Source organism: Orcinus orca, chromosome 3 (assembly GCF_937001465.1).
Source record: "Orcinus orca chromosome 3, mOrcOrc1.1, whole genome shotgun sequence".
NCBI lineage: Eukaryota > Metazoa > Chordata > Mammalia > Artiodactyla > Delphinidae > Orcinus > Orcinus orca.
In genome coordinates this window covers 4,425,094-4,451,785 of record NC_064561.1, presented here as the reverse complement: position 1 = coordinate 4,451,785, position 26,692 = coordinate 4,425,094, and the positions used below count along the sequence as shown (strand labels likewise).

At 60.8% G+C, this 26,692-nt stretch overlaps 4 protein-coding genes across 28 annotated transcripts in view; 2 read left to right on the top strand and 2 right to left on the bottom strand.

The window, feature by feature from the left end:
- Positions 1–14,231, top strand: part of RANBP3 (RAN binding protein 3) — a 57,012-nt gene extending 42,781 nt beyond the window's left edge. For 10 of the 18 annotated variants that reach the window (XM_049707602.1, XM_049707598.1, XM_049707595.1 and 7 more), the window contains 9 exons: positions 793–906; positions 2,799–2,902; positions 4,083–4,161; positions 5,269–5,371; positions 5,822–5,946; positions 7,341–7,461; positions 9,143–9,354; positions 9,752–9,935; positions 13,545–14,231. In XM_049707602.1, the coding sequence (XP_049563559.1) occupies positions 793–906; positions 2,799–2,902; positions 4,083–4,161; positions 5,269–5,371; positions 5,822–5,946; positions 7,341–7,461; positions 9,143–9,354; positions 9,752–9,935; positions 13,545–13,630 (1,128 nt within the window). In that variant the 3' untranslated portion in view covers positions 13,631–14,231. Of the gene's footprint in view, positions 1–792; positions 907–2,798; positions 2,903–4,082; positions 4,162–5,268; positions 5,372–5,821; positions 5,947–7,340; positions 7,462–9,142; positions 9,355–9,751; positions 9,936–10,020; positions 11,391–13,544 lie in introns of those variants that run through there. The other 8 variants (XM_049707605.1, XM_049707599.1, XM_049707596.1 and 5 more) reach the window with 5 other exon arrangements.
- Positions 11,311–13,537, bottom strand: CAPS (calcyphosine). Of its 7 annotated transcripts, none has more exons than XM_033400893.2 (5): positions 12,884–13,529; positions 12,445–12,826; positions 12,097–12,303; positions 11,893–12,028; positions 11,311–11,583 (listed from the first exon to the last, which is right to left on the bottom strand). In XM_033400893.2, the coding sequence occupies exons 1-4, from the start codon at positions 13,081–13,083 to the stop codon at positions 11,927–11,929; spliced, it is 891 nt and encodes a 296-aa protein (XP_033256784.1). In that variant the 5' UTR covers positions 13,084–13,529; the 3' UTR covers positions 11,311–11,583; positions 11,893–11,926. The 7 variants fall into 7 exon arrangements, with proteins under 7 accessions (XP_033256784.1, XP_004277306.1, XP_049563578.1 ...); XM_004277258.3 differs by having other exon boundaries at positions 12,445–12,622; positions 12,703–13,002; XM_049707621.1 differs by lacking the exon at positions 12,097–12,303 and having other exon boundaries at positions 12,884–13,537.
- A 225-nt stretch (positions 14,232–14,456) lies between the features above and the next one.
- On the bottom strand, positions 14,457–17,995 carry VMAC (vimentin type intermediate filament associated coiled-coil protein). Of its 2 annotated transcripts, none has more exons than XM_004277257.4 (2): positions 17,487–17,995; positions 14,457–16,317 (listed from the first exon to the last, which is right to left on the bottom strand). In XM_004277257.4, exons 1-2 carry the CDS (start codon positions 17,675–17,677, stop codon positions 15,999–16,001), a joined length of 510 nt encoding a protein of 169 aa, XP_004277305.1. In that variant the 5' UTR covers positions 17,678–17,995; the 3' UTR covers positions 14,457–15,998. The 2 variants fall into 2 exon arrangements, 1 of the variants encoding a protein (XP_004277305.1); XR_004475465.2 differs by having other exon boundaries at positions 16,177–16,317; positions 17,369–17,630.
- Positions 17,996–18,482: 487 nt separating this feature from the next.
- On the top strand, positions 18,483–24,784 carry NDUFA11 (NADH:ubiquinone oxidoreductase subunit A11). Its single transcript, XM_004277256.4, has 4 exons — positions 18,483–18,876; positions 22,834–22,926; positions 23,039–23,161; positions 24,602–24,784. Exons 1-4 carry the CDS (start codon positions 18,780–18,782, stop codon positions 24,712–24,714), a joined length of 426 nt encoding a protein of 141 aa, XP_004277304.1. The 5' UTR covers positions 18,483–18,779; the 3' UTR covers positions 24,715–24,784.
- Positions 24,785–26,692: the final 1,908 nt, after the last annotated feature.

Sequence of the window (26,692 nt, the reverse complement as noted above, 5' to 3'; positions counted from 1 at the left end):
CAGGGCTCGAACCCATGTCCCCTGCATTGGCAGGCGGATTCTCAACCACTGCGCCACCAGGGAAGCCCAGAAATTGTTTGTTTTTAAAAAAAAAAAGTCCTCCAGGGTTCTGGGATTATATAGGCCAGATGCATATGTTTTCCAGTAGCGTTGCATAGCAGCTGAAAATAAGGGGCATTTAATGAAGAGCCTGCATTTGCGGTTGGCAGAGACGGACTTGAAATCCGAGTTGCAGCAACACATCCAGGGCTCCACGTACGGAGACAGATTGCACCCGTGTGTTTATCTCCACTCTGCCTGTTTCAGCAGACAGGTCGCTGCCTGAGGTTCTCCACCCTCTGCCTCCCCCACCCGCTGCCATACCGCCGCCGGATGTTCAGGCTCAAATGGTGAAAATGAACATCTCCAATTCAATCTTCAGATGTCCCTGAGCCCCCCACCCTGAAACCACAGTTAGTGGAATTGGAAAAAGGAATCATTCCCACAGCATACTGCTTCTCAGAAACTGGTGGCTAGGGCTCTGAGCTGGAGGGAGACCTGGACGTGACCCCCCACCCCACCGTCTCCACCCAGTGTTCCCGGTGACGAGGGCACTGCCAAGACCTCGCCCCTCCCCCTCCCTGGAGAGGTCTGGTCCCCCCCAGCCCTAGGGCATCTCCCTGGTCCCCCACCCCAGGGCCCGCTCCACAGGATTCACGCCAGGCAAATGCAATGGTGTGAGATGGCTCATCTCGCTTCTCAGGGCTGATGTGTGGCTTCTTTTCAGTTGTTCTGTTTGCTTGTTTTAACCAGGAGAAAGACTCGCAGAAAAATGAGTCCAGCAGTGCTTCTGAGGAGAGCTGCGAGAAGAAGGAGCTTGCACAGCAGGCGTTTGTGTTCGGGCAGAACCTGAGGGACAGAGTTAAGGTATGTGGTCAGAAGGCCGGATGAGCTGTTGACCCAGTGAAGGGATCTTTTTACGCCTCCCCCAGGTTCATTTGCCCAGGGATGGGGAGTGGGGGCCGTGTCTGGGGTGGTCCTGGGCCTCAGCGCCCAGCAGCTGCTTGTTGCGTCCCTTCCGTGCTGTGCTGCTGACTCCTGGCAGCACCCCGGCCGGCTGCCCCCCACCCTGCCCCACCCCTGCCAGTGTGGGGCTGAGCGGTGGCTCCTGGCGGCAGGCCCCCTCGTTCTTCCAGGAGCCAGGCTGAGAGAGGCACCTTAGCCCTGACAGCTGACGTGTTTATAGCCAAGGAACAAGGAGACATTAGGATCCGATGCTTTCCAGGTCACCAAAGAGATTTTTCTGTGCTTACTTCAGGGTTTCTTTCAGCACTAGCGTCGTTCAGCCCGGATCCTTCTTAGTTGTGGAAGGCCGTCCTGCGCACTGTAGGGTGTTGAGCAGCATCCCCGGCCCCCGCCCTCTAGATGCCAGCAGCACCCCCTCCCCGCCCCCAGTGACGACCACCAAAAGCATCCCCAGCGGTTCTGAATGTTCCCCGTGGGACCATGTCACCCCCAATTGAGAGCCATCGCCTTGTTTTTTTCAAGGAGGGCAGGTGGAAAGATACTGTTTTCTCTCCCACAGGAGGCAACAGGATCTGTCACCTCCTGGCTGCCCCCCAGGTGTGTTGGTCTAGTCTGGGGACTTTGAGTCGGGGGTGGGGAGCATGTGGCAGTGGCAGGGGATCTGGGTTCTGGACCCCACGCGCTGGCCCTCTCGGAAGACCTGTCCCAGCCCCAGGGACTGAAGGTCCCTCTGTGCCATTTCCAGCAGCTCATCTGGCAAGAAGCTCCTGGAGGCTTGAGGGGCAGTGTCAGTGGCTGTGTCTGGGGACATTTGTCATTGCCACAGCTGGGGGGTAGGTGCCACTGATACTAAGTAGGTGGAGGCCAGAGATGCTGACCAACACCCCACAGTGCCCAGGAAGCCCCCGTCCCCGCTCAGGGAACCACCCGCGCCCGGGGTCAGTAACGCAAAAGGTGAGAAGCCCTGAAACGAGAAAACAAGAGTGTCTCGGGTGTGGAGGAGATGTCAGGCCACGCCGTCAGCTTCCTCCTCTGGTGCCCACGGTCCAGTAGAAGCACACATACCCCAAGAGACACAAGAATAGGTGTTGATGTTGCACAGCTTTAGGCAAAATATTGAGTCCCTTGGCAGCTGCCCCCTCCTGGGAGCAGAAAGCAACAGCAGGGAGGACCTGGAAATCCACCCATGCTGGGGACCGGGGGCCTGGCCTGAGCCATCAGGTCGAGTCTGTTCCTCGCTGCCTTGAGATTGGGGTGGGGACGATGTCTCGTGGGGATCCGGGCGTCTCATGGTTGCATCCCAGCTTCTCAATGGGGGGGCGACTCAAAGCCGTGGTTTCTTAACCGCTCTGAGCCTCTGCTTCCTCACTCAGAGCAAGGTCGCTAACACCCACCTCTCAGCGTTCCCGGGAGAGTTTCATCGGAGAATGTATTTAACCAGGCTAGCATGGCAGTTGGCGTAGAAGCAGCCTTGAGAAATGATGCTTCTGTTTTGTTTATAATGAACCCCTTAAAATGTAAGATTTGTAAGCGACCTGTGATTCCTCGGTACAGAAGCATTGATAAAAATGCCAACAAGGTGCCAGCCTGAGTGTGCTTTTTTAAAACAAGGTAGAAAAGGCTCCCTAGTGCCTTATGGACTGTTTTTGTATCTTAACTCTTACCACACCCCAGGGTACACACATGTAGACGGAGCCATGCCGCATGTCAGCGTAGGGCCTGTGGACGCAGGCTGAGCTGCAGAGGTCCAGGACATGCCGTTCTCTCAGCAGTGTTTCCTCTCTCTTTCCCAGTTAATAAATGAGAACGCTGAAGTAGTGGACATGGAGAACGCCGGACACCCCAGTTCAGAAGCGCCAGCCGCCACCAACTACTTCCTTCAGTACATCAGCTCCAGGTCTGCGCCTCGGGCCTGGTGCCCAGCCTTGTCCGGGGAGAGCCTCCGCCTCGGGCCTGTGGTCACCCGTGGTACCTGCCTCAGGGCCCAGAGAAGCCTGGACCCTCCTGCACCAGGAGCCAGCCCAGTCCTTCCTCGGGAGGACAAGGGCACGTGCAGCCAGAATCCCAGTCACCGTGCAGCCCCTCCCTCTTTTCCGCTCTGGACACAGATGTGGAGGGGCTGGGATGGTGGGCTTCAGCAGACATCTAAGGCAGGACCCCAGTCCCGTGGGCTTGTTCAGCCCAGCCCCGGGAGTGACCTCTGTCACCCGGGCCTCGTGCCCAGAACAGAACCCGGTGGGCCAGTGACAGCTCGGCTGTCTCCTGTCACCAGGTGCTCCCTGCCCTGGATCTGGGCTCGCCGTTGGCGCTACTGGTGGTGGCACTTGCCAACAGCCTGGCTGCCGGGGTGTTTGAGAAAGAAGGCTCGTCCCTGCCTGGGAGATGGGCCAGGAGAGCAGGCGCCGTGCGGGCTCCCACCTCGGAGAGGCCCGATGGGAACAGTGACCTCGCTGCTTGGCTGCCTGGCCCCCGGTTAGCAGAGTGCATCAGATATTTTAAGACGCATTTTTTGCACCTGAGTGTTTCCCAAATTGGGAGGCACGTGCAGCCTGTGATGTCTTAAAACGGATGAAGTGTGACCGCCAGGGCAGCTGCCGTTTGCTGAGCGCTCCCCAAAGGTCATCCTGTGTCACCTGCCGGCCACCCCATAGGAGGCATCACCTCCTTGGTGCAGGCCTGGGGAGGGACCCAGAGAGCTGCAGTGCCTCCCGGGGGCAGCCCACTGGCAAGAGACAGCCGGGTTTGTCTGCTGGGAGTGGACGGAACGCCCCTGCGCTCAGCCTCTGTGTGGTGCTGCCCACCTCCTGGGGGTTGGGGAAGACGGGCATCTGGTGTGTCACACGGCGCCCGTGTGCAGTTGGTGCCAGGCGGTGCGAGCCAAGGGTCTGTGTTTGCCGCCTGGAGAGGGCTGGCATGGAGGCCTGCGGGTACCTGTCCCTGGCACACCAGCCCAGCCCGAGGCGGAGCGGGGCCTCGACCGTGCTTTCCGCTCCGACCGTGTGTGTGTGCCGCGCATGTGGGCGTGCACACCGCCTGGCCCTGTGCCACCCTGCGCTCACAGCGTGTCTCCTCTTCAGTTTAGAGAGCTCAGCCAACAGTGCCGACGCCGCCAGCAGCAAATTCATATTTGGCCAGAACATGAGTGAGCGCGTGTTGGTGAGTGACCCCCGTGGGGACTGTCCTGCCCAGGGCCTGGAAGGCTCTCGGAGCCTCCCGCAGGTCACCGGGACACGTCGGGTGTGGCTGCTGCCTTGAGTCCTGTGAAATTAGAATGTTTTCTTTTCCAAGTAAGAGAAAGAAGACCCAGCTCAGACTCAGCTTAAACGGGGGGCGGCGCTGGTGGCCTAGGGAGGCTCTGTAGGAGCCAGTGTCGCGCATCCTGTCCTTCCTCGTCCTGAGAGGGGCTTCCCTTGAGTCACGGGCCGCGCTTCCTCCCAGCTAAGGGCAGGTGCGGTGACAGCCGTCAGGCCAGACTCCTTAGCCATGTGGGCCGGGACCACCCTGTGCCACCTCTGAAGCCAAGGGAGGGCAGCCCCATCGCCACCGTGAGGCTGCAGCACAGAGTGGGGGGCGAGGGGGCAACCCTGCAGGGTCTCCAGTGTCCCCTGCACTCCTGACACACCACGGCTGAGGCACGTGGCTGACCGCGGGCCACATCCTGGTCCCAGAGAGCCCAGCCAGCCCGGGATGGGCTTCTAGGGTCGTTACCCGCTTCCTTCTCTTTCTTCCTTTTCTTTCCCAATCATTACACACAGCCCCGCTGTGTCCACTGTGAGGGCAGCTCAGGCGCTGTTTGGGGCCCACCTGATTCCTGCCGTCTTGGTCTCAGTGTTTGTTTCACTAAGGAGCCACCTGCTTCTTTTCTTGAGCGTCAGTACTGTCCTTTTTCGATTACGATGAAGTAGGCAAAGAACTCTTTCACGGGCCAGGGGGACCAGGTGGCCCAAGGTCGGCTGGTGGCACACACCTCCAGGTGACGCCACAGAGGCTCCAGAGGCGGCTCGCGTGCGCGTCCGGGCGGGCCTGTGAGGACTGAGGACCGCCTGTCTCTGATGCTGCTCAGCAGGCGCTGAGTGCGCATGGGCTGGGGCTGGGCGGGTCCCCAGAGTGCGGGAGGGAGGCCAGCGTCGGCAGAGGGGGTCCTCTGCTGGGCGGGGGGCGCCAGGAGCTGCCTCCCGGCAGAGGGGTTCCCTGTCCTGCAGCGGTCGGCCCCCGGGACCGCCCCCCACGCCCCCTCCTCCTGTGCGCCTTCGCTCCCCGCAGAGCCCGCCCAAGTTAAACGAGGTCAGCCCGGATGCCAACAGAGAAAACACAGTGGCCGAGTCCGGGTCCGAGTCCTCGTCCCAGGAGGCCACCCCCGAGAAAGGTAGGCCTCGGTCCTGCCCTCTCCCGGGGGCGTCCGGGAGGCAGGGAGGGGCGGGGACGCTGTGAACCACCCTCGGGCACAGCCCACAGCCGTGCGTGCTGGCTGTCCAGTGAGCAGGAGGGGGGCGAGGCCCGGGGCCCTGCCTGGTGACCAGGATGGGGTTGAGGTGGTTGTCGCCCTCCTCCTCGCCCTGAGGCGGCAGACGCTCCTCAGCGCCCTCGGAGGTCTCTCGCTGTCTGCCCTCCTCGCCTGCGTGGGAGAGTGGGAGGCCGCAGCTGCACTGGCCGCTCCCGGTGGCCGCCCAGCAGACTCCGAGGCAGAGTTACGTGGTGCGTTGCCAGGGTCCGCTGTGGGCCCGAGGCGCTGGCCCCCTTGAGGCCAGAGCCACCCTTTGGGTGTCCTGTGAGGTACACCCTCCCCCTGACCAAATCAATAGTCAATGTCGTTTAGCTAATAACATTGCAGAGTCGCTGGCCGAGTCGGCGGCCGCCTACACCAAGGCGACAGCGCGGAAGTGCTTGCTGGAAAAGGTGGAGGTGATCACCGGGGAGGAGGCCGAAAGCAACGTGCTGCAGGTGAGGCGCGCCCGGCCTCTGGGACCCGTCGGTGCGGCTAGCGGACTTCTTGTACTGCTCTGTTTTAGAGCAAAACGGTCTGTTCTGAGACAGTCTCGACAATTCAGGGAACTACAAAGACGTGTAACAAACACCTCTTGCCACCCAGAGTCAACAGCTGTGATTATTTTGTCCCGGTGGTGCTGTGTTCTTTTCTTAGACCAGACTTCATGGCACCCATGCCCCGTCCCATCTCCCTCCCCTCCTGGGGCAGCACGTCCAGTGTGGTGGGGCTCCATCTGCCCTTCGTCCTTTCACACATACCTGCGTGTGTGTCTATAAACCACGTATATGTGGCTTTGGGGAGTTTTTAATGTGGGGTTTTTAGTGGTACTTTTTTCCCCCACTCACAGTTTTTCTTATCTATCTATCTTGAGAGATACTGACTTAAAAGATCTGCAAACTTTTTCTGTAAAGGGCCACGTGTGGTCTCTCTTGCATTTTTTTTTGTATAACAACTTTATTGAGGTACAGTGCACATACTATGAAATTCACCCTTTTAAAGCGTACAGTTCAGTGGTTTTTACTGTATTCACTAATTTAGAACATTTTTGCCCCCCCAAAAAGAAGCCTTGTGCCCATGAGCAGTCACTGCCCATCCCCCTTCCTGCAGCCCCAGGCAACCCCACTTTCTGTTTCTGTGGATTTGCCTGTTGTGGACATTTCACGTGAATGGGATCGTACAACATGTGGCCTTTTGTGTCCACATTTTCGAGGTTCATCCCTGGTGGACCGTGTGTCGGCGCTTCACTCCTCTTCAAGGCTGAATAACAGTCCACTGTATTGGTAGCCCACATTTGTTTATCCAGTCACTTGCTGGTGGGCGCTTGGTTTGTTTCCACTTCTGAGGTATTAAGAATGATGCTCTGTGAACATTCACGTAATAGTTTCTATGTGAACACGTGCTTCACTTCTCGTGGGTAGATACCTAGGAGTGGAATTTCTGGGCCATATGATAACTCCACGTTTAATGTGTTGGAGAACAGTTTTCCACTGTGGCTGCCCCATTTTCCATCCCCATTAGCAAGGTGTGAGGGTTCTGATTTCTCCACATCCTCCAATACCTGTTGTCATCTGTCCTTTTGGTTATTACCATCCTAGTGGGTGTGAAGTGGTATCTCATTGTGGTTTTGATGTGCATTTCCTTAATGATTATTTTTTTTTAATACTCCTCTAAAGATGTAAAGTCCATTCTAGTTCGAGGGCGGGACAGAAAAGTGGCCAAGGGCCAGACGTGTGTCCCCCAGACCATAGTTCGTTGACCCTGCTGGTTCATCGCGGATTCCCTGCAGGCTCCCGGGGTCTGTCTGCCGGCCAGGGTCCCTGCTCACCCAGAGGGCCACCTTGTGTTCCAGATCCAGTGTAAGCTGTTTGTCTTTGACAAGACCTCGCAGTCGTGGGTGGAGAGAGGCCGGGGGCTGCTCAGACTCAACGACATGGCATCGACTGACGATGGGACGTTGCAGTCCCGACTAGGTGAGCTTCAGCCAGGTTTCTGTGGAGGAGCCTGGGGCGCGGCGGGGCGGGGCTCCCTGTCTGCACCCACAGCCGGCCCTCAGCCTGCGGGACCCGGCCTGGCCCAGAGGCTCCAGCCGCCAGCCCTTCTGTGATGTTCCTCTTCCTGATCGTGAAAGTGGATGAAAGGATTTAGCCATTTTCAAACGTATTTTCTTATAAAGTGTCAGTTGTTTCGTGGTGAGTAAACAAAGAAATCAAACATCAACGAAAATCTCTTTACAAAAAGAGGGAGATCTCTGTCTGCCACGACTGTCTTGGCGGTCCATTCCTGTTCTGTGGATCTTTGTTAAGGAAGTGGGGTGACTTTGTCTCTTGCTCTTTTCACTTGCCGTTTTGTGGGCGTGTTCCTGTGTTGTTAAATTTTCCCTAAAATATGACTGTTTTTGAAAAGCTTCTGTATGAATTAACATTCCATCGGCCGTGAGTGTATTCAGCCATTTCCCTGCTGACGGACATGTAGGTTGTTTCTAATTGTTTTTGACTTGTAAGTAATGCTACTGGGGCCATCTACACGTGAATCTTACTCCCGGAAGTACGCTTGTTACAGAACGGATGTGTGTGCGGGCATGTTTGTATATATGTGAAACGTGTGTGTTCATTTTTTTGTTTGTTTTGTTTTGTTGTTTTAATCCTCCCCAGTTAAAATTGTCCTGCGGCCTTTACAGAAACGTCCATTCCTGGCCCAGGCGTAGCTCATGCTGCGTCTTTTCGGCACTGTTTTTATGCACTTGGGCTTCTGTTCGGGCACTGTTCTTTTTCATTTTCCCTAATGGAAACGTGCAAGTGTATCTGGACAGAGAGGGCGCAGGATTTTGAGCCCCCGCGGCTCGTGGCTCTGCCCCTGGGTCATCAGCCTGTGACCAGCCTCGTTGTAATTGCACTGTCCCCTCCCTTGTTGAGATCCTTCCCGGCCATCGTCTCCTTTCACCCCACGCAGCCTTTGATCCTTGGCATTGACCTTCCTTCCCTCCAAGTCCACTTCGGGGGGTGGGTTGGGCTGTGAGGCTGGGCCCAGAGGGCTGGAGGGGGTGAGGGTCACCCAGATTGGGGTGACCACTTGTAATCTGCTCCGGGTTTTCCAGTGGGGAGGGCCGGGCTGGCAGGAAGGCCAGGGCTCACCTGTGTCCATGGGGTTGGGGCTCGGGCAGGGTGGGTAGGCTCGGACAAATTGAGCAGGACAACATTGGCCTTGGGCCCGCTGTGGGTGGAACTCGTGGTCTCACACACATTTCCAGAGAGGAGAGGCCTGTCCCCTGTTCTTCTCCACTGTGTGCTGCCCTCAGTCTACCTTTGTCTCCCTCCTGATGGAGGCTCTGAGCAGCGGTCATCCCTGACGCTTCCTCTAAGCAGTTAGCTCCTTTTCATGGGGCAGGAGCTGCGCCTTGGCCTGTGGGTGGCGACAGTCAGGGGGCGTAGACTTCGTGTGGCGTGTCCCCAGTGTGCACACCCACCTCCGCCTCCTGCTGCCGCCTGACCAGCCCCTTCCCCAGGGGAGCCGCCGTCCTGGCACCAGCTCCACCCACTGGATGTGCCGCCAGGGGTGGGGGGTGGCCAGGGCTGCCGCTCAGCAGACAGGAGGCTTTCGTGGACCTTGGGGGGATTGTGGGATTTCACCCTGGGGGTGTTGGCTTTCCTGCAGATTGTGTCTGTTCTCGTAGCGGCTTCGTCGAGGGGTGGGGGGCAGAGCTGATGGCCTCGTTGGTTGCAGTGATGCGGACCCAGGGCAGCCTGCGGCTGATCCTCAACACCAAGCTGTGGGCCCAGATGCAGATGGACAAGGCCAGTGAGAAGAGCATCCGCATCACAGCCATGGACACGGAGGACCAGGGCGTGAAGGTCTTCCTGATCTCGGTGAGCAGCCCCAGGGACGGGCTGGGCTGCCCCCGGCCTCTCGGGGAACAAAGCTGTCCAAACAGCCCCCGGACAAGGGCAGGGCAGCCCCATGCCTAGCACTCAGAGCCCTGCACTGAGGGCCTGGCCGGGGAGAGTAGGAGGCCTCCAGGGTCGGGATGGCTCACCGAAGGCTGGCCCGGCCCAGGCTCTGTGGACCCCTTGGGAGGACAGGCCCTGGACCTGGGGGAGCTTCGGTCTGCTGTCCCCGGGTTTGTCGAGGAGAGAGGTCAGGCTCCTCCCCAGTCCAGCCCGGGAGCTGGGACATCCCATTACGGCAGGGGCTGCGGCCACGTCACCTGAGGAGGGGTCTCCCCGTGAGGCCTTGTAACCTGGCCCTCCCCTCTGCCTCCACCAGGCCAGCTCCAAGGACACGGGCCAGCTGTATGCGGCCCTGCACCACCGCATCCTGGCCCTGCGCAGCCACGTGGAGCAGGAGCAGGAGGCCAGGACGCCGGCCCCCGAGCCTGGGGCGGCCCCGTCCAACGAGGACGACAGCGACGACGACGACGTCCTGGCCCCGTCGGGGGCCACCGGAGGCGGTGAGCCAGGGGTCCCGGGGCTGACCCAAGGGGTGGGGCTGTGTCCAGGGCAGACACCTGACGGCCAGGCCACCGCTCCCCACAGGCGCTGGCGACGAAGGGGACGGGCAGACGGCCGGGAGCACATAGCGCCGGGAGCCGGCTGCCCACGAGCCTGCTGCTTTGTCCGTCTGTCTGCCCGCCCGCCCGCCCCTCCCTCCGGCAGCGTCGAGGCGCGGGGCTCGGGAACCACACTCCCCGCTGGGTGGCCACAGTCTGGATCCGCACGTCCCGTTCAGAAGCAGACTCGGGAACTGCCTGAATGTGGTTTGGGACACGAACCTCATCATATTGATGAGCAAAACGAAAAAGAACATTTCTTCCCTCCCCACCTTGAATTGAAATGGCACATTAAGACTTGTCACGGCTTCTCACTGGGACTGGGACCCCTCGTTTCTTCACCCCACCCTCGTCGTGTCGCCGGCTCTCCCCGCCTCCACCTGCCCGGGCACCGGGTCTGTCCACACAGTGTCACGCTGGGCCTGCTGGACCTTCTGTTACTACTGTCTTTACCTCCCAGCTCCCACGTTCTGATTTGGGGGGTTTATTTTTAGACCTTTTCTTTCCCCCCCAAGGCTTTGTATTTGGTTTCCTAGATCGAGGCGCTTCTCTTCTGTGTGTTGAGCAGGCACAGCTCCGTCGTGGGCTGCGTCCTCGTTCCCCCTGTGGCCCCGGCCCCCATGCTGGGGGTGCTCCCCACCTGGGAACCCCAGTCGTGGGGTGCGGAGGGGTTGGGCCCTGGGCCTGGAGAGCCTATCTAGAAAAGGGTCACTGGGCATGGGAGGGCGTGGGAGGGCTCCCCCCCATCCTCCTGTCTGTCCCCATAACATGGGTCACCCGTCATCAGGCACCCAGGTGCAAAACCTGCTTCCTGCTGTTGGCCGTTCCTTCCTTGCCCAGCCCTGGACATCTCTGCCCCCAAGACCGTCGAGGGCTGGGGGCCTCTGTGAGAGGCAGAGGGGGACCCTGGCAGGGCCTTCAAGGAGGGGGCAGCGAGCGGACCGGTTCCAGACAACGGGCAGAACCCATGCTCGCAGCACACACAGGAGTGGCGCCCTCTGCCCGCCCCACCCCATAGCGTGGCCAAGAGCCAGCTGGGTGCCGCCCGCCTGGCGGGGCCCGCAGAGGAGGCCTCTGTGCACAGGGCCCTCACAGGGTGAGGGGGAGGCCCGTCTGAGCTGTGCCGCCCACACCTCAGGGTGGCCTGTGCAGCCCGCATCCGCGTCCGCGCCTGAGCCACGGGACGACACCAAAGGCCCTCCCAGCAGATCCGGTCACACTTCTCTGCTTTAAGCCTTAGCCAACTAGTGACAAGTAAAACCAGATAACGCCCATGTGTTTTGGAACATTTATGTAAGATTGTCATATGAAATGTATTTGGGAACTACATTAAAACTTTTAACTAAAACTCTGGCCTCCCGCATGCCCCAGGGGCCTCAGGAAGCCAGGCAACCTGTCCAGGAACGGTTCCTCAGCAGCCTGGCTTGCCCCGCACTCCACACCTGGGCAGGTGACCAAGCTCGGCTGCCTTCCAAGACCGGCCGCTCCGTGCAGAGCCTTGCGTCACAGAAGAGCAGTTTGCTTCCCCACCCGGGCGCTGCCTGGCTTCCTGGGGGAGTCACGAGGGAGGGGTGAGGGTGCTGACAGGGTTCACTTGAGCAGACCCAGGAGGAGACCTGGGGTCGGCATGGCGTGGGCATGGAGGGTCTCACTCCCTGGGCTCCTGAACCAGTGACCCATCGTTGGAACCTTTGTCCCACTGACACCTGGTGGCCAAGCCGTGTCCCTGGAGACCTGGTCCAGCCGGTTCTGCGGCCTCAATCTTCCCACAATCCCCTCCATCCCCCACCCCGGGGCTGCTCAGCTCAAAGCCCAGGTGAGAGGGGCCCTGACCCAGGGGTGCCGGGTGGGGCCCTACGCTGCATGGTGCCAGCCGAGTGGGTGTGCACCGCTCACAGCCGCCAGGCGCTGGTCATCATGGCCACAAACTCCTCATCCGTGTCCACAGAGGCGCTCACGCCACTGTAGTAGTCCTGGAACTCGGCCAGCGTGACCTGGGGGCAGATGGGCTGTCAGGGGGGACCGCAGGCGTGGGCAGAGGGGGTGGTACCCGCGCACCCACCTGCCCGTCCTTCTCGGAGGAGTCAAAGTTGTCCAGGAAGCGGCGGAGCACCTCCTCCTCCGTCCACTCCCCGCTCCGCACCCTGGGGTGGGCGCGGCCGCTGTACACCCCCCGGAGGTCATCCACAGTCACCACGCCGTCCCCGCTGCGGTCCAGCTTGGTGAACGCGGCTGTGATGACTGCCTCCCGGACCTGGGACATGGGGGGCTGGGGGGAGGTGGTGACTGGGGGGGTGGAGCTCGGGAGGTCCCCCGAGTCCCCACACCGATGTGGATAAGCCCACAAGGACTTGGCACCCCCGGACGACAGGGTGGAGGGACTCACGCGCGGTCGAGCGCCCGGCCTCACCCGCAGTGCCCGCAGGAACTCCTCCAGGTCCAGCGTCCCACTGCCGTCACGGTCCCAGCGCCTGCACACGCCCTGCGCCTCGGCTGTGTCCAGCACCAGCCCCAGCTCGGCCAGGCCCCGCTGGAGCTCCCCTGCGTCCAGGGACCGGCTCCTGTCCCGGTCCATGCGGCGGAAAAACCTGGGGGGCAGGGGGCGTGGGCAGGGAGCGTGGTTGGAAAGTGATCCGGGGGGTTGGGGAGGTGTGAGGGGACAGCTCACCTGGCCAGACCCTGGATGCCCGAGGCCCCTCGGGACAGGCACTGGGCCCGGAGCTTCTCCATGGTGGCGTCCACAGCATCCATGATGGGTCAGGGCTCCCTGGGCTGCTGGATGGGAGAGAGATCTGGAGGGGCTCCCGCTCGGCAACCAGGCTGCAGGCCGGGTGCCCCCGCTCACTCACCTGGCCTTCGTCTGTCCTGGAGTCCGGGTAGCTGCTCCGCCTGCCTTCTGCCTTCTGCCTGCTCTGCCCAGCGTTGGCAGTGTGTCCTGCCGGGCCGGGCTGTTGCTAAGGGACGGTACCCTGGAGACTGGGAGGGGCCCCAGCTGTAACTCTCTAGGCACCAGAGCCTCATGGCCCTCAGCATGGCCCTGTGGGGGCATATGGCGGGCCGAGAGGCACAGGGCAGTGCTGTTGCTGCCGCCGCTGTCCACCTGCTGTCCTGCTCGCTTACTCCCTGCAGTGCCCAGGTCCTGGGATAAAGCCAGGCCCAGGTGGTGGTGGGGGGGAGGGGGTCACTTCCTAACCACAAGGAGGAAGGGTGGGCCACAGCCCTGTGGGGACCAGTGTCCTGGATGGAGGGAGGCAAGGCCCAATTCCTGTGTGAGCTGGAGCAGGTCCCCTCCCTTCTCTGGGCTTCACCAGCCACCAGCCCCTTTTTACACGGCCGCAGCCAAAGCTGCTGAGGGATCCAATTTTAAAGGACTCGAGGTGACCCAGGCCCCTGTCCAGCAGGTGGTGCTCACAGCTGGGTCCTACAGACATCAACGTTGACTTGAACAAAGCAATTCCTGGTAGTTACTTAGGGCCAGTCAATATGGGTCACCTGGTGGTTGGTTTCCAGGTCTCAAACATCACTTGGTGGGCTGGCTCATTCATGACAAGCCGCTGAGCCAGGGGCTCCAGTACCGGCCGGAGAAGCGACCCTGACCCCTGACATCCGTAATCCAAGAGGAACCAAGGCTGCCATCACTGAATGCCTTCTGTCGAGACTTTGGACATCTTGCCAACCGAGAGCGTTACACCAACAGTCAGGATTGAAAATGATAATGGATTTCCCAGGACTAAAAACGTGGGCCCCCGTTTGGGGACGCCACCACCCGCAGAGACCCAGAGATCATCAGAAGCTTTTCGAAGCTTGCAGTTGCACACAGCACAGTGGTATTGTCGAAAGTTGCTGCCACGGTCAGAAGCCAAGCCGTGGATCACAAGCCACCCGGCGCTGCGATTCAAGCTACAGCTGATTGCAACACCATCAGTTTTATGAGAAACTGCAGTGGCACTCTGCTGCAGAAATTCTTGTGGCTTGCTGCAGTCCAAAATTCTTTACATAGGCAAAGAAATACTCCATTGTGTATTTTTATGAGGGTTACAAATGTTGGATTTTTTTTTATATATATAGAAAAATGTAGAATGTAACCACAACTATTGTAGCTCTGTTTGGGCATCTCCACATTTTTAAGAGAATCAGAATTTCAACAATAAAAAATTGGAAGTGGCCAGGGCCCTTCCGACCCAGAGGCCCTTTTCACTTTACCTCTCTTGAGCCTTGCTTTGCACAGCTGTAGAATGGGGTGATGCCTGTGTGCATAGTTGTCTGAGGAGATGAGACACAACCGTGTGTGTGGAGTGCCTGGCACAAGCTCCCGGGGCTGTAACTTGTGTCTCCGCACCCAGCGGGGCCCCACCCTGGACCAGGAGCAGCACAGCAGCCCCCCTCCAGCTCCCCCACCAGGAAGAAAGGAGGAAGGACCAATGCCATGAAATCATTTGGTTTATTCTTGAGCTCCGACAGGCGCCAGCCTGCCTTCGCCTCGTACAAACAGCACCCTCCAACCCCTGTTCGTCCAAAGGAGAAAACCGGGCCATTGTTGCCACACTGAGGGGTCACTGTGAGACGCCAGGCGGCCCCATCCTGAGGGCTGAGGGTGGACGCTGAGCCTTCCGGGCTGAAAGGGGCTGTGCCCCGCCATGGTTCCTGGTATGACCATTCCCTGAGTCAGGAGGCGGTAAAAAGCTACCATGGTACCAGGCCAGGCACTTGGGCTGGGCAGAGAAGGGCACAGCGTTCCCTGTTTTGATTTTTAAAAAAAAGGCACCCCGAATATCTTGGGCCAAGAAGGGCAGCATAGAAATAAGGAGTGAAAAAATAGATTCTCTAAGGAATATAAAAAGGAGCCAGCTGCTGCTACAAAAGCTCCACTGGCCGGGGCGCCTCATGGAATGTGCTGGGGTCCCTGGCTCTCTTCAGGGCCCATAGACCCATCCTGTTCCTACCGGGGTCCCAGAGTGTGCCTGCCACTGGTGACAGAGAACAAAAACCCTGCCCCCATGGAGCTTCCACTCTGATGGTAAGAAGTTACATAAAGAAAATCAAATGAGGCAGTGGGGGTGGAGTGGAGAAGAATGACTTCCAATAAGGTGGTCAGGGAAGGCCTCTGGGAGGAGGTGACGTTTGAGCAAAGACCTGAGTGACAAGGAGCTAGTCATGTGACAGCTGGGGGAAGTGCATTCTAGGCGGAGGGAACAGCCAGTGTCAAGACCCTGAGGCAGGACGCTATCAAGAAAAGCTTATGGGGTGCCCGAGTTTGCCTGGGCAGCAAAGCCTGGCTGCAGACATCTCAGCACATCACACACGCACACACTCTTCCCTGCGTTGAGGGAAGGATAGAGTTTGGGGGGAAAAAATCCAGGATTAAAACTTTGTCTTCATATAACCAATGCAAAATGGCCTGAGGGTTGAGGCTCACAATTCTGGACGGAGATGAGAATAAGAAAAAGCTTTAGGATGGGGAATGCTTCGGGACGAACAAAAATCAGGGCAAGGGGGAAAGGGAGAGAAACTCAAATCATCCGCCTCCACCGGAAAAAGAGAGGTCTCAAACTCAGATGCTTCAGGGGCCAGACATCTGGCCCTAAGAGACATGTGGGGCCTGAAACTCACACTCACTGAAGAGGGTGCCCTGGACTCAGATCCAGGCAGGCACGGCCCAGTCCGAAGCTAGAAATCCAGATTTTTGTGTCAGCACTGCCAGTTCTCCAACAAGGGTGATTGATTGATTCAAAGTTTTGTTTTTAAAAAAACAAACACTTCTCTCCGGGTTCAACATCTGCATTTGTTCCTGTAGGCCGCCCATTTGAAACCTATGACTCTTTAGCAGGTTCTGACGTTTGGACAGGATTATGGCTCTGCCACGGGGTCCTCTCTGGGGTACTGGTGACCCCCAAGCACACCCACAGCAGTGGAAAAAGTCCCCGTAGGGGTCCTCTTTCTCCATTCTGGAATCTACTCTGGGACTCACACAGTGGTCCCAAACACAGCAGGCTGGAGGTGGTCCCTGTCCTCTTCCTCCCCAGTACTGTTGGCAAGGTGTGAACTGGGCCCACCAGGGAGTGGGTGACTGGGGACACTGGCCGGCAAGGGCCCCAGGCGCTCAGCCTCAGCCAGGGTGGCCATCAGCCCAGCCAGGGGTGGCCGGCGGCGACAGATGTCCTGCAGCAGTTCAGCCCGGGGCTGCAGCTGCCTGATGAGCTTGTCCCTCCGGCACACGGCAGCCTGCAGACTCTGGACAGTAGCCTCGGAGGTCAACAGCTGCTCCTGGAGAGCGGCAATCTCACTGGCAGGAAGGCAACACGGGGCAGTTATGGCACGGGGGAGCCAGAGGTTCTCTTCCCCTGCTCCCGACCTCCATCCCTGTCAGGATAAAGTCCCCCTATTATGGACTGAATGTCTGTGTCCCTCCCCCGAATTCATATATTGAATCCCTATGCCACAATGTGATAGTACTTGGAGATGGGGCCTTGAGAGGTAAGTTTAGATGAGGTCATGAGGGTTTCCTTGTAAGAGACACACCAGAGAGCTTGCCCTCTCTCTGTGCCACGTGAGGACACAGTGAGAAGATGACCATCTGCAAGCCAGGAAGAGGACCCTCACAAGGAACTGCATCTGTCAGTACCTTGATCTTGGATTTCCCAGCCTGCAGAACTGTGAGAAATGATTTGCTGTTGTTTAAGCCACCCAGTCTGTGGTATTCTTTAACGGCAACCTCAGCAGACTAACACACTCTCTCATCCATCCCTGTAGCTCTTCCTGCAGTTCCCTTGTCCCCTACCTCTTTTCCTATTTGTTGTTCAGCTTAGATGGCTCCCCCTCCAGGAAGCCTTCTCTCTGGGCCCCCTCAGAGCCGTGTGGCCCTCCATCACACACACCCAATCACCCCATATTGGAACTGCCTAACAATGTGTCTGCTTGAGGGCAGGGCTGCATAGGTCTTACTGATGTGCCCTAATACCCAGCACAGTGCCTGGCCCATAGTAGATGCTCAGTAAAGATGAACTAATGAATCCAACCAGCTCTGAATTTTTTCCCACCCGGTCCTCAGCACCACCTTCCTCCCTGGGCACTTGTCTCATCCCTTTCAACCCTCAGCTAGAGGGACTCTTCAAAACTGCTGATATCATCCCATCCTCCCCTCCTCAAGAACCTGCCATGGCTCCAGTACCTACATCAGGCGGCTGGTGGTCCCTGCACCACTCAGGACCAGCCGATTTTGCCTAGTGGTAAAATGGACCCTGTTTAAGTTAGATACCCACACTTGTATGACACCTCTCAACTTTACATAGTGAAAACTAAGTCAAGTATTTTGGTGTTTGTTTTTCCAATCCCACCAGTAGTCCGGCTCCACGTGAATGCACACGATTTCCCCTGCCGGTCCTCCTTTCCAGTCTCGGCTCTGCCTCCGCCCACCTCCTCCGAGAAGTCCATGTGGCCGGCCCCGAGCCTCACCGGTCCTTGGCGCGGCCCAGCTCGTCTAGGGCGGCGCGCAGCTGCTGGTCGTGGCGGGCCAGGCGCTCGGCCTGGGTGCGCACCGTGCGCTCGGCCGCGTCCAGCCGCGCCTCCAGCTCCGCCGCGCGCCGGTGTACCGCAGCCAGGTGTGCGTTCGCCTCGCGGATCTGCAAGGGCGGCGGCGCTGACATGGCCCCGCCGCGGTCCAGGCCCGGCCACGCCCACGGGCGGCCCGGAACCGGTCCTGGCCGCGCCCACGGGGCCACGCCCCCAGCGGTCCATTCAGGGCTTCGGCGTGATTGGCCGCGATCACTGCTAGGCTCCGCCTCCAGGGCTGGGTCTCGCCCTCCTCAAACTCGAACACCCTCGCTGGTTCCGGCAACTCGAAACTCCACCCCTGAGCCGGGCCTAACTCCAAGATTGGCCAAGGTCTTAACAAACCACGCCCCCAGGTTGGCCTTGTCCTCTGGTGGCGCCCCAGTTCGGGCTCTGGCAGCAGGATTGGTCATTCCCTCGAGACAGGACCACCCACCCCCCCCCCCCACTTAGAAGCTAACGCCGGGTTGGTCAGGCCCACAAGCCTTCAGGTTATGTTTGGGCTCTGGCCACGCCGCAAGCCTAGAGCATTCTTCATCCCGCCCAGGGGTTGGACTAGCCACAAACTAGGCACAGACTACATCGTGCTAAGAATCCGAGCACTGGGATTGGACACTTTCTCGTTAAGCCCCTGAGCCTGACCACGCCCCCAAATAGTCGCACGCTGTTCAGACTCTGGGTTAAGACTGGCCACTGGGCGTAACCAAGCCTCCCCACAGATTCGGGCGCTGGGAGTGGCCACATCCCGCCACGTCCCGCCCCATAATGACGTCTCTCTCCTATCAAGTGGAGTACGGCCCCGCGGTCTCGTCTGTGCCTGTGGATAGGCCTAGTACCTTTGATAGTCCCGCCCCTAGTTAGGCCCCACCTCCGGGAGTCAAACCACTCCTGACCCACGACCTTCTGAGCTGAACTAGCGACATCTGCCTTCACTGATCCTGGTCGGCCTCAGTTTCCCCCTCCAGAAGTCGGCCAGGGCTGCACGCGCTCTTCCTCTACGCCAGTCCCGATTCCAAGCGCTTGAGCGCGACCCGTGTCCACCTCCGCGGCGCTCAATAAAGTTGCTCGCTTGTTGCCGTCTCGCCCGCAAGAGAGGCTGAGCGCGCCGCCCAGCAAGTCTCGCGAGAGTCAGCGGCGTCCGCCCTTGGGCGCTGGGAGCCGTGGGGTCTTGCGGTGCGGGGCCCGGGGTGTTCCGTCATGGCTAAGACGCTTCTTCACCAGTACTGGGACATCCCCGAAGGTACCGAGTGCCACCACAAGGCCTACGCCACCACCAGTATCGGTGGCGCCACTGGTGAGCGCTGGTCGGGTCCCCAGGGCGGAGGGCGCAGGGAGGCCGTGGGGTCACTGGGGGCTGTCCGAGGGCGTCCTGGAGGGGCAGCGGATCTCGCGGGGTGGCAGTGGTCATCGTCGGGGTGTCTGGGGCGGCCTTGGGACGCTCGGGGGCTCTCGTACAAGGTAGACTTTGTGGGGGTGTCGGACTAACTCACAGGGCGCAGAGAGGTCATAGGGTCACTGGGAGCAGTCCGAGGGGGTCCCATGGGGACTGGGAATCTCGCGGAGTGGTACGTGACCATCGTCGGGGTGTCTGAGCCGGCCATGGGGACCGCTGGTGTGAGATAGACGTTGTGGGGGGATGGGTGTGGCAGGGTTGGAGGGCCCTGGAAGGTCGTGGTACATGTGACAAGCTGGTCACTGGGGTCGTCAAAATCCCTGGGTGCTGGCATTTTGAGGTTATTATTGAAACGCTCACCAGGCTCTGGGAAAGTGATGGAGTGGGAAGTGGTGGAGTGGGACTGGGCCATTATCGGTGTCAGAGAAGCTGGAGGGTTCTGAGACTTTCCAACTGGTGTCTTTGAGATAGTTTGGGAGGATCGTGGGTTATTATTGAGGTGTCTGAAGGCAGAAGTTTGAGAAGGTTCTGGAGTGGGATGAGGTCTTTGTAGGATCCAGGAGAACTGGGTGGTCAGAGACATCTGAAACTTTTATTGGGGGCCATCAGAGGGGTCTTAGGGGCGCTGCGGAGATGATAAATGAAGTGAGTCAGCAGCTACCATAAGGGTAGCCTTGGGGGAATCTGAGGGGATGCACAGCCCTGGCAGTCCTCTGCAGGGGAGACCCTGGAGTCTAGCCTCTTCTAGTCTCCTTCCCAATCTCAGTCTGAGACATAGGTATGATGGGTTTGGGGGCCGCCTCTGTATCTCCAGCTCCTGCAACAGGGCCTGGCAGAATTTGAGTCTGCACTGGGAGGCTTTGCATTAGGACCTAGTCAACGCTACCATTTTCTGCATATTTAATAAGAAGCACCGTTATCATTTTCATTTCTCAGAGGCGGAAACTGAAGGTTAGAGAGGTGGATGAACTGCCCCGGTGTCTTTGGGAGCCGGGCTGCAAATCCCGGTCTGCTCCTGGGGGTGACTGGGGCAAGGAATGCGGCTCCAGGGTCCTCCTGAAGGGTCTTCAGGAAGGCTGAAGGGGGAGCCCCAGGGGATGGGTTTTGTGGCATCTGCTTGAACAGAGCCTGGAGGGGGCTTGTTGGAGGGTGTTTGAGGGGGTGCGGGTGGAAACCTTTGACAGAGGCGCTATGTCGGGTGGTCGTGGAGAGACTCAGTTTTGGGGGTGGTCGCTGGCTTCCAGGAGCCCTACAGGGGACCTGGGGGTCTTCGAGGGCGTTGCTGTGTGCGTGTGTCACTCACTTTGCCCGCCCGCATTTTCTCACTGACCAACTCCACTCAACACTCAGGACCTGATTAAACGTGCTCCTGGATCCTCCCTCACCTCCCCGCTCCTTCCATCCCTGCCGCCCCTCAGCCCTCCACCCAGGGAACTCGTTTCACACTTGGCTTCCCTGGGATGGTGAGCCCCTGTAGGGCAGGGAGCCGGGCTCTAGCCCAGCCCAGCACCCTGTGGGAACGCAATAACTGGAGGAACAAATGAGTGAGGGAAGGAAGGAAGGAAGACAGGGCAGTAACTAGGAGTGAACGAATGAGTGACTTCGTGAGTGAATGAATGACTATGAATGAATGAGAGAAGGAAGGCCCACAGTAACTAGGATGAATGAATGAGTGACTTGTGAATGAATTAATGAGTGAGGGAAGGTACACAATAAACGAGTGAATGAATGTATGTGGGCCCACAGTTACAGATTGTGAATGAATGAATGTGCACCGTGTCAAGACGGTCACTTCAGGAGGCTAGGAGCAGGCGGAGGGCCTGGGGAGGGGCCTTTTGAGGGGGTGACGGGAGCCTGTGGAAGGGGACGCGGGCTGGCACATCACCTACTGAAGGATTGCTGGGGGGAGGGGGCCAGTCCTTGACCCTGGGATAGTCCGGCACCTTCCAGGTCATCCGCTCCCAGGTAAAGGACTTCTGAGGGGTCTTGGGATTGTGGGGCACTCTGTGTCCCACGTGGCCTGTGAACTGGGCGTCCCTCAGGCAGGACCGCAGGCAAATGGGGGTGGGGTCAATCAGGTTCCCCCGCCAGGACTCACTGCCTGACTGGGTTTGGGGACCGTCACTGAATCTTGTCAGTGGTTCTTCGGCAGAGGGTCATAACTCCTGCTTCCTGGCCCAGCTCTGGAGATCGTGCCTCCCCAGGTCCCAGGCAGGATGGGGAGCCCCCTCTGATTCAGCCTCTTTACAAGGTGGGGTTTGGGGGTGGGGACGTGTGAGAGAATGACTGAAGAAGGGGGTTTGTTGGGCCAGGGCGGGCCGTGCAGGCTTGGGGGAACCCCAGACTCTGGTCCCCTCCCCCCTTCCCAGCCTTCAGCCGCTCTGAGAGGAGCAGGGACCCTAGGGTTCATCATGAGATTAGGAGGGATTTGATCTGGGGAGTCCTCAGGTGGGCGCCTTGCGTGAGGGAGCCTTCTGTGTGTGTGCTCTTTTCCTGTCGTCCCTGGGGCTCAGTTTCCCTGTCTGGGAAGTGGGGTGGCCCTCTTGGCCTCGGGGTTGCTCTCAAGGTTACCCCCGCTGTGCAGTGTGAAAAGTTCCCCACAGCTCTTGTGAGCTGAACCCCAGCCAGGGCTGGGGGGGAACACTGCTCAGCCAGGAAGGTCACGTGAGGGCTGCACGCAAGCTGTGAGGTCTCCAGAAGCTGCAGGCTTGGGGACCTGGCGGGGCCCACATCCCTGGGGCATCGGTGAAGGTGGCGCTTGGCCTTTGGCTTAGACCCTTCTGGCTTCCAGGCAGCTCTGCTGGGTGGCATCAGGCAAGTCGCTCTGCCTGTCTGAGGACACCCCCCGCCCTGCCCACGAAGCGACGGATCAGAGGGGACTGAGCCCACTGGGCCCCGAGGAGGGTGAATGGGGTGGTGGGTGCCCTTGCCGCCTGGCAGGTGGCAGTTGTGTTTTGTCTGGGGTGGGCTGGCCCCAGGAGTTCTGTGCTGGCAGCCTGCTCACCCTGGTGGTCTGTCGGGAGAGGAGGGGTGCATTGTCTGCCCCGAGCAGGGTCAGCTGGAGGGTGGGGAGCCCCGTGTTGGAGCCAGCCAGCTTGCCTTTGGTCTAATGTCCACTGAAGAGGGTCTGGCTGGGGAGGCTGCCCGAGGCTGCCCCAGTCTTACCCCAGACCCACACACGGCCCAGGTCAGCGTTCCCTCAGGATGCCCCAGGCTAGGACCTCAGGCCTGGCCGCCCACCTGGCACTTGGCTCCAGGCCTGGCCCCCACCAGGGCCCCTCACACGGAAAAGCCAACGTCAGGGGCAGGGCAGCCGGGGCGGCGGCAGAGATGTAAGAGCTGATGAGAGTGGCGAGGCTGAGCCAGCCAGGGCCGAGGGACGGGCCGGCGGTGGCGAGGAAGAGGCCTTGGTGGCCCCGGAGCGAGCCTCCGAGCCTCTGCTAAGGAACCCTGGGCCCTGCGGGTGGATGCAGCCTGTCGTGGGAGTGGGGAGCGGGGCCAGAGTGCCAGCGCAGCCGCCAAGGCCCAAGCCCATCCTTGCGGAGGCCGTGTGCTGGGCTGGTGCCCTGCGGGGGGCCAGCAAGGGCAGGGGGACGCAGGTGGCACTCTGTAGGCCTTGGTAGGGGGAGGCCTGGGGGCTGGAGGGGGCGGGTGAGAGCCCAGGCCTTGGAGCCGGGTTTGGGCCCCAGCTCATCGACTGTGGGACTGAAACAGCCCCTCCTGGGCCAAGCAGTGGCGCCAGGAGCCACCTTGGTGGCTGCTGTGAGGATGAAGGGAGCGGTCACTGTGGGATGGGGAGGGGCCAGCCCCCAGCCAGGGCCCGGGTCTGACTCACCTCCCCGCCCTTTCTTCCCACAGGCCTCATCGCCTCCGCCTACAGCGTGGCGCTCCAGACCCCGGCCTCCTTCCTGGAGGGAGTGGCGAGGACAGGACGGTACACGTTTACCGCAGGTGAGCGAGCGAGACCGCCCGGCGCGTGGGCTTCTCCTTCGCGGGCCCTCCCGGCGCTGGTCTGGGCCCCTGACTCAGACTCAGGGCCCGTCCCTCCCCTCCGCTCCTACAGCTGCCATCGGTGCCATATTCGGCCTCACCTCCTGCATCAGCGCCCAGGTCCGCGAGAAGCCTGACGACCCTCTCAACTACTTCCTCGGAGGCTGCGCCGGAGGCTTGGCCCTGGGAGCACGCAGTGAGTGAGCCCGCGCCCCTGACCTCTGCCACCCCTCCTCCCTCTCTTGTCTCCTGGGCCTGGGCCTGGTGGGGGCGGTGGGCAGGAAGAATGCGCGTCCACCTGCAGAGCCGGCCGTTGCCCTGAGAGCTCCCAGCACCTTTGAACCTTGGCCACCAGCTAGCGTAGCAGTGGTTTCAGCTGTTGCTGCTCAGGCAGCTACCCGCGCCCACCTCGCCACACCCTCTCGCCTCCTGTGGCTGCCTGTGACACTTGGCATGGCCCCCCGAGGCCCCGCGCATGGACTGTTCCCGTCCCCTCCCTGCCCTCGCCGCCTCGCTCGCTCTGCTCCAGCCCCGTGGCCTCCTTGCTGTGCCCCCTGCACACCAGGCACGGTCCTGCCCCAGGGCCTCGGCATGGGCTGTGCCCTCTGCCTGAACACCCTTCCCCCAGATGTCAGCACGGCGGTCCCTCTCGCTGTTCCAGCCCCCCACATACGATCCAGGGTGTGTGATCCTGGCCCCCGCCCGCCCTCGCTTCGTATCTCTCTCCTGTCTGCCGCGTCTCTCTCCTCTGTCTGCTGCGTCTTGTCAGAGAACACGAGGTCGCCGCCTGTCTCCCCCGCCGGCCCCTGAGCACGCACGGAGCATGTGGGGCTGGCCTTGGAGCTGCAGCCCCTCTCCCAGCACCCAGGGCCCTGCAGGGGAGCCGCTCTCACCATCCCCACTTTACAGATGCAGGAACTGAGTCTCCGAGGGGGGATGAGGTGGCCCGAGGGCACCCGGGAAGCAGGAGCGGATGCCTCCCTAGTGGGAGGCGGGCCGGGCCCCAGGCCAGGCTTGCACAGTGGAGCCGCCTGGACTAGGAAGCAGACGGCTCTTCTCGCCTGGGCGGGGCAGGGGTGCGCGGCGGGCAGAGCCACACTCAGATAAACCGCTGGGCCTAGGGCCCAGCAGGCCGGGAGTGCTCCGTGGACGGTTCCAGCAGGGCAGAGAGGGAGGATGCTGAGGAAGAAGGCCTGCGCCCTCCTGGCCTTCGCTTCGAGACCTTGGCTGGGGTCTGGGTTTGACCAGCGCCCCTGAGCCTGCGATGGGGGTGTGAGCCCCGCACCCAGCAGGCAGACCCCCTTCCTGCGGCCGTTCTCAGGCCACAGGCGTCTTGTGTTCTCCGCTTCCCGGACCGCAGGGCCGGCTCAGCCAGGACACTAGCTGAGACCGACCAACACGCCATCCGTCCCCTCCCGCCCCCGGACCCAGCAGCCTGGACTGCTGCCTCCCTCCTCCCTCCTCCCTGCCTCAGTTTCCACGCCACGTGTCTTCAAAGGCACGGGGCCTGGGGGCTCATCCCGGCCACCCGACCTTGGAGTGGGGGCTGTCCTCTCGCGGTCACTGCCGGCGCCCCGGGTGGGCATGAGTGAGCTGCCCGCGTGCGTGCCTGACGCCAGCCTCCCCGCTCTCACAGCCCACAGCTACGGGATTGGAGCTGCCGCCTGTGCGTACATGGGCATGACGGCCGCCCTGGTCAAGATGGGCCAGCTGGAGGGCTGGAAGGTGTTTGCAGAGCCCAAGGTGTGAGCCCTGCCGCCTCCTGGAACTTCAGGCAGGTTGAAATTCGTCTAAAAATAATAAATTCTGTGTATGTCTGTGTGAGTTTCCCCTGCTCCGTTGTTCTCTGGGGTGCAGCCCTGTCCGAGGAGTGCTGGGTGACAGGCCAGCGCTGGTGAGGGCCTCAGGGCGGATGCTGGAGGAGTGAGGAAGCGGCAGGAGATAAGGCATCTGGGTCTGTGCCTGACGGCCCGACGGCGCCAGCTGGGCCCCGGAGGAGGGAGCAGGCGTCGGGCAGGGGTCTGCGGGCCTCGGCCTGTTCTCTTGGCGGGCTGGAGCCCATGGGGGGCGGGACTGGGCCCTGCTGCCCACAGCCCTTCCTGCGGCCCCCCCTGCAGGCCCCTCTCTGGGCCTCCCCCCAAAGCCAACAGCATGTGGAAAACACGCCCAGGCCCCATGCACGGCCCGTTTCCAAATTCCTGGGTGTTGGAGCGGAGAGCCCTGGACAGCCTGGCCCCGGAGCCTCGTCCCCGTCCGACAGGTGGGTGACAGGCCACCGGGAGCCCTCAGGGCAGGTACCCACGGCAACGAGAAGAGGGACCCGAGGTCCTCGGCCGCTGCTGCCTGTCGGGCCTGGCGATTTAGGCGGCTCCAGATGCTGGCACGGCCTGGCCCTGGGCTCTCTGCACAGCTGGCTCAGTCCTTCCTGGAAGCCAGAAAGGAAGGCCCGGCATGTTCCAGCATACCTCGACGGGCCATAAATTAGGGCTCTCGGGGCCCCACCCTAGGGAGCAGGGTCGGATGAGGGTGGGATCAGGTCCTGGCAGGGGTCTGGGCGCTGCAGGTGGCCCGGGGGCGGCAGGAGCGGGCCAGGCTGGTCGCAGCCCTCACGCACCCCCTCCCTGGTGTGTGGCCCGTCCCTCCTTCCCCTTCCTCCTCTCTTGGGGGCCTGGACATGGTTGAAAGCCAAGCTTGGAGCCTTGCTTTCCTCCTCTGTCCACCCCAGCTAATAACTCATCCGGGTGTTAAGCAGAGCACAGGGCCCCAGCCCCACGGCCATTGGCTGGGCTGGCCTCACCACCATTTCCTTATGCCCCCAGCCGCCGAACAGCCATGCAGGTCCCTCCCAGCCCAGGCCCCTCAGCCTCCCCACCTGCCACACTGAGCCTCTCCACGCTGACACGGCCCCTCGTCCAGCACGCCCTCCAGGGAGTGGGCGCCAGCGTCCACGTGCGGCCTGGGACCGGCCACCGGCTCGGGGTCACGTCCGGGCCTAGCTACCCGAGCCTGGACTTGGGGGGCTTTGAGAGAGGGTGGAGATGCCCCACCGGCCCATGGACTGGGAGGGGAGGGCCCAAGAGGGCTCTGGGCTCCGAGACCTGCGATCGAAACCCAACACTTGGTTCTTTCCTGGCTCTGTCTTCAGTTTCCCCGCCTGGGAAGTGGGGATGACCGGGTCCCTCCCTCAGAGATGTTCCCTGAAGAGGGAAAATAGCTACACCCCATGGAAGCGCCCTTTCCCTGCCCTCTAGGCGGCGGCCAGGGTCCCCTGCTCCTGCACCAGCCTGGTCTGTCCCTGCGGTGGCTGGCAGGGGGCGGAGCCCACCGTGCTCGGGTCCCCCCCCAGGTCCCCGGCACCCTGCCCCGACCGCGGAGAAGTCAGGTTCCATCCCTGCTGCCTGCCTCTCCCTCCTTCCACGGCTTCCCGCCTGTCCCGCCCCGCAGCAGCCCGGGCAGCAGGGGCGACAGGTTCGAGTTGGTGGCGGGTTGGTAGCGTGGCCCCGTCGTCACCGTAAATAGGGCCTGTGATCGTCATCGGGGCCGCCAAGGGCTGGAGCCAGGAGGACCTGTACAAGGCCCCGCAGCTGGTCACTTCCCAGCCCCTGCACAGCAGTAGCTTCCAGAACCAGATCTGCCCAGGGCCCCCCTCCCGCCTACACCCTTCCTCAGCCCCCGCTCTCTTGAAGCCCAAACCCTGTGCCGGGTCCAAGGGCCCACGGAGCGGAGG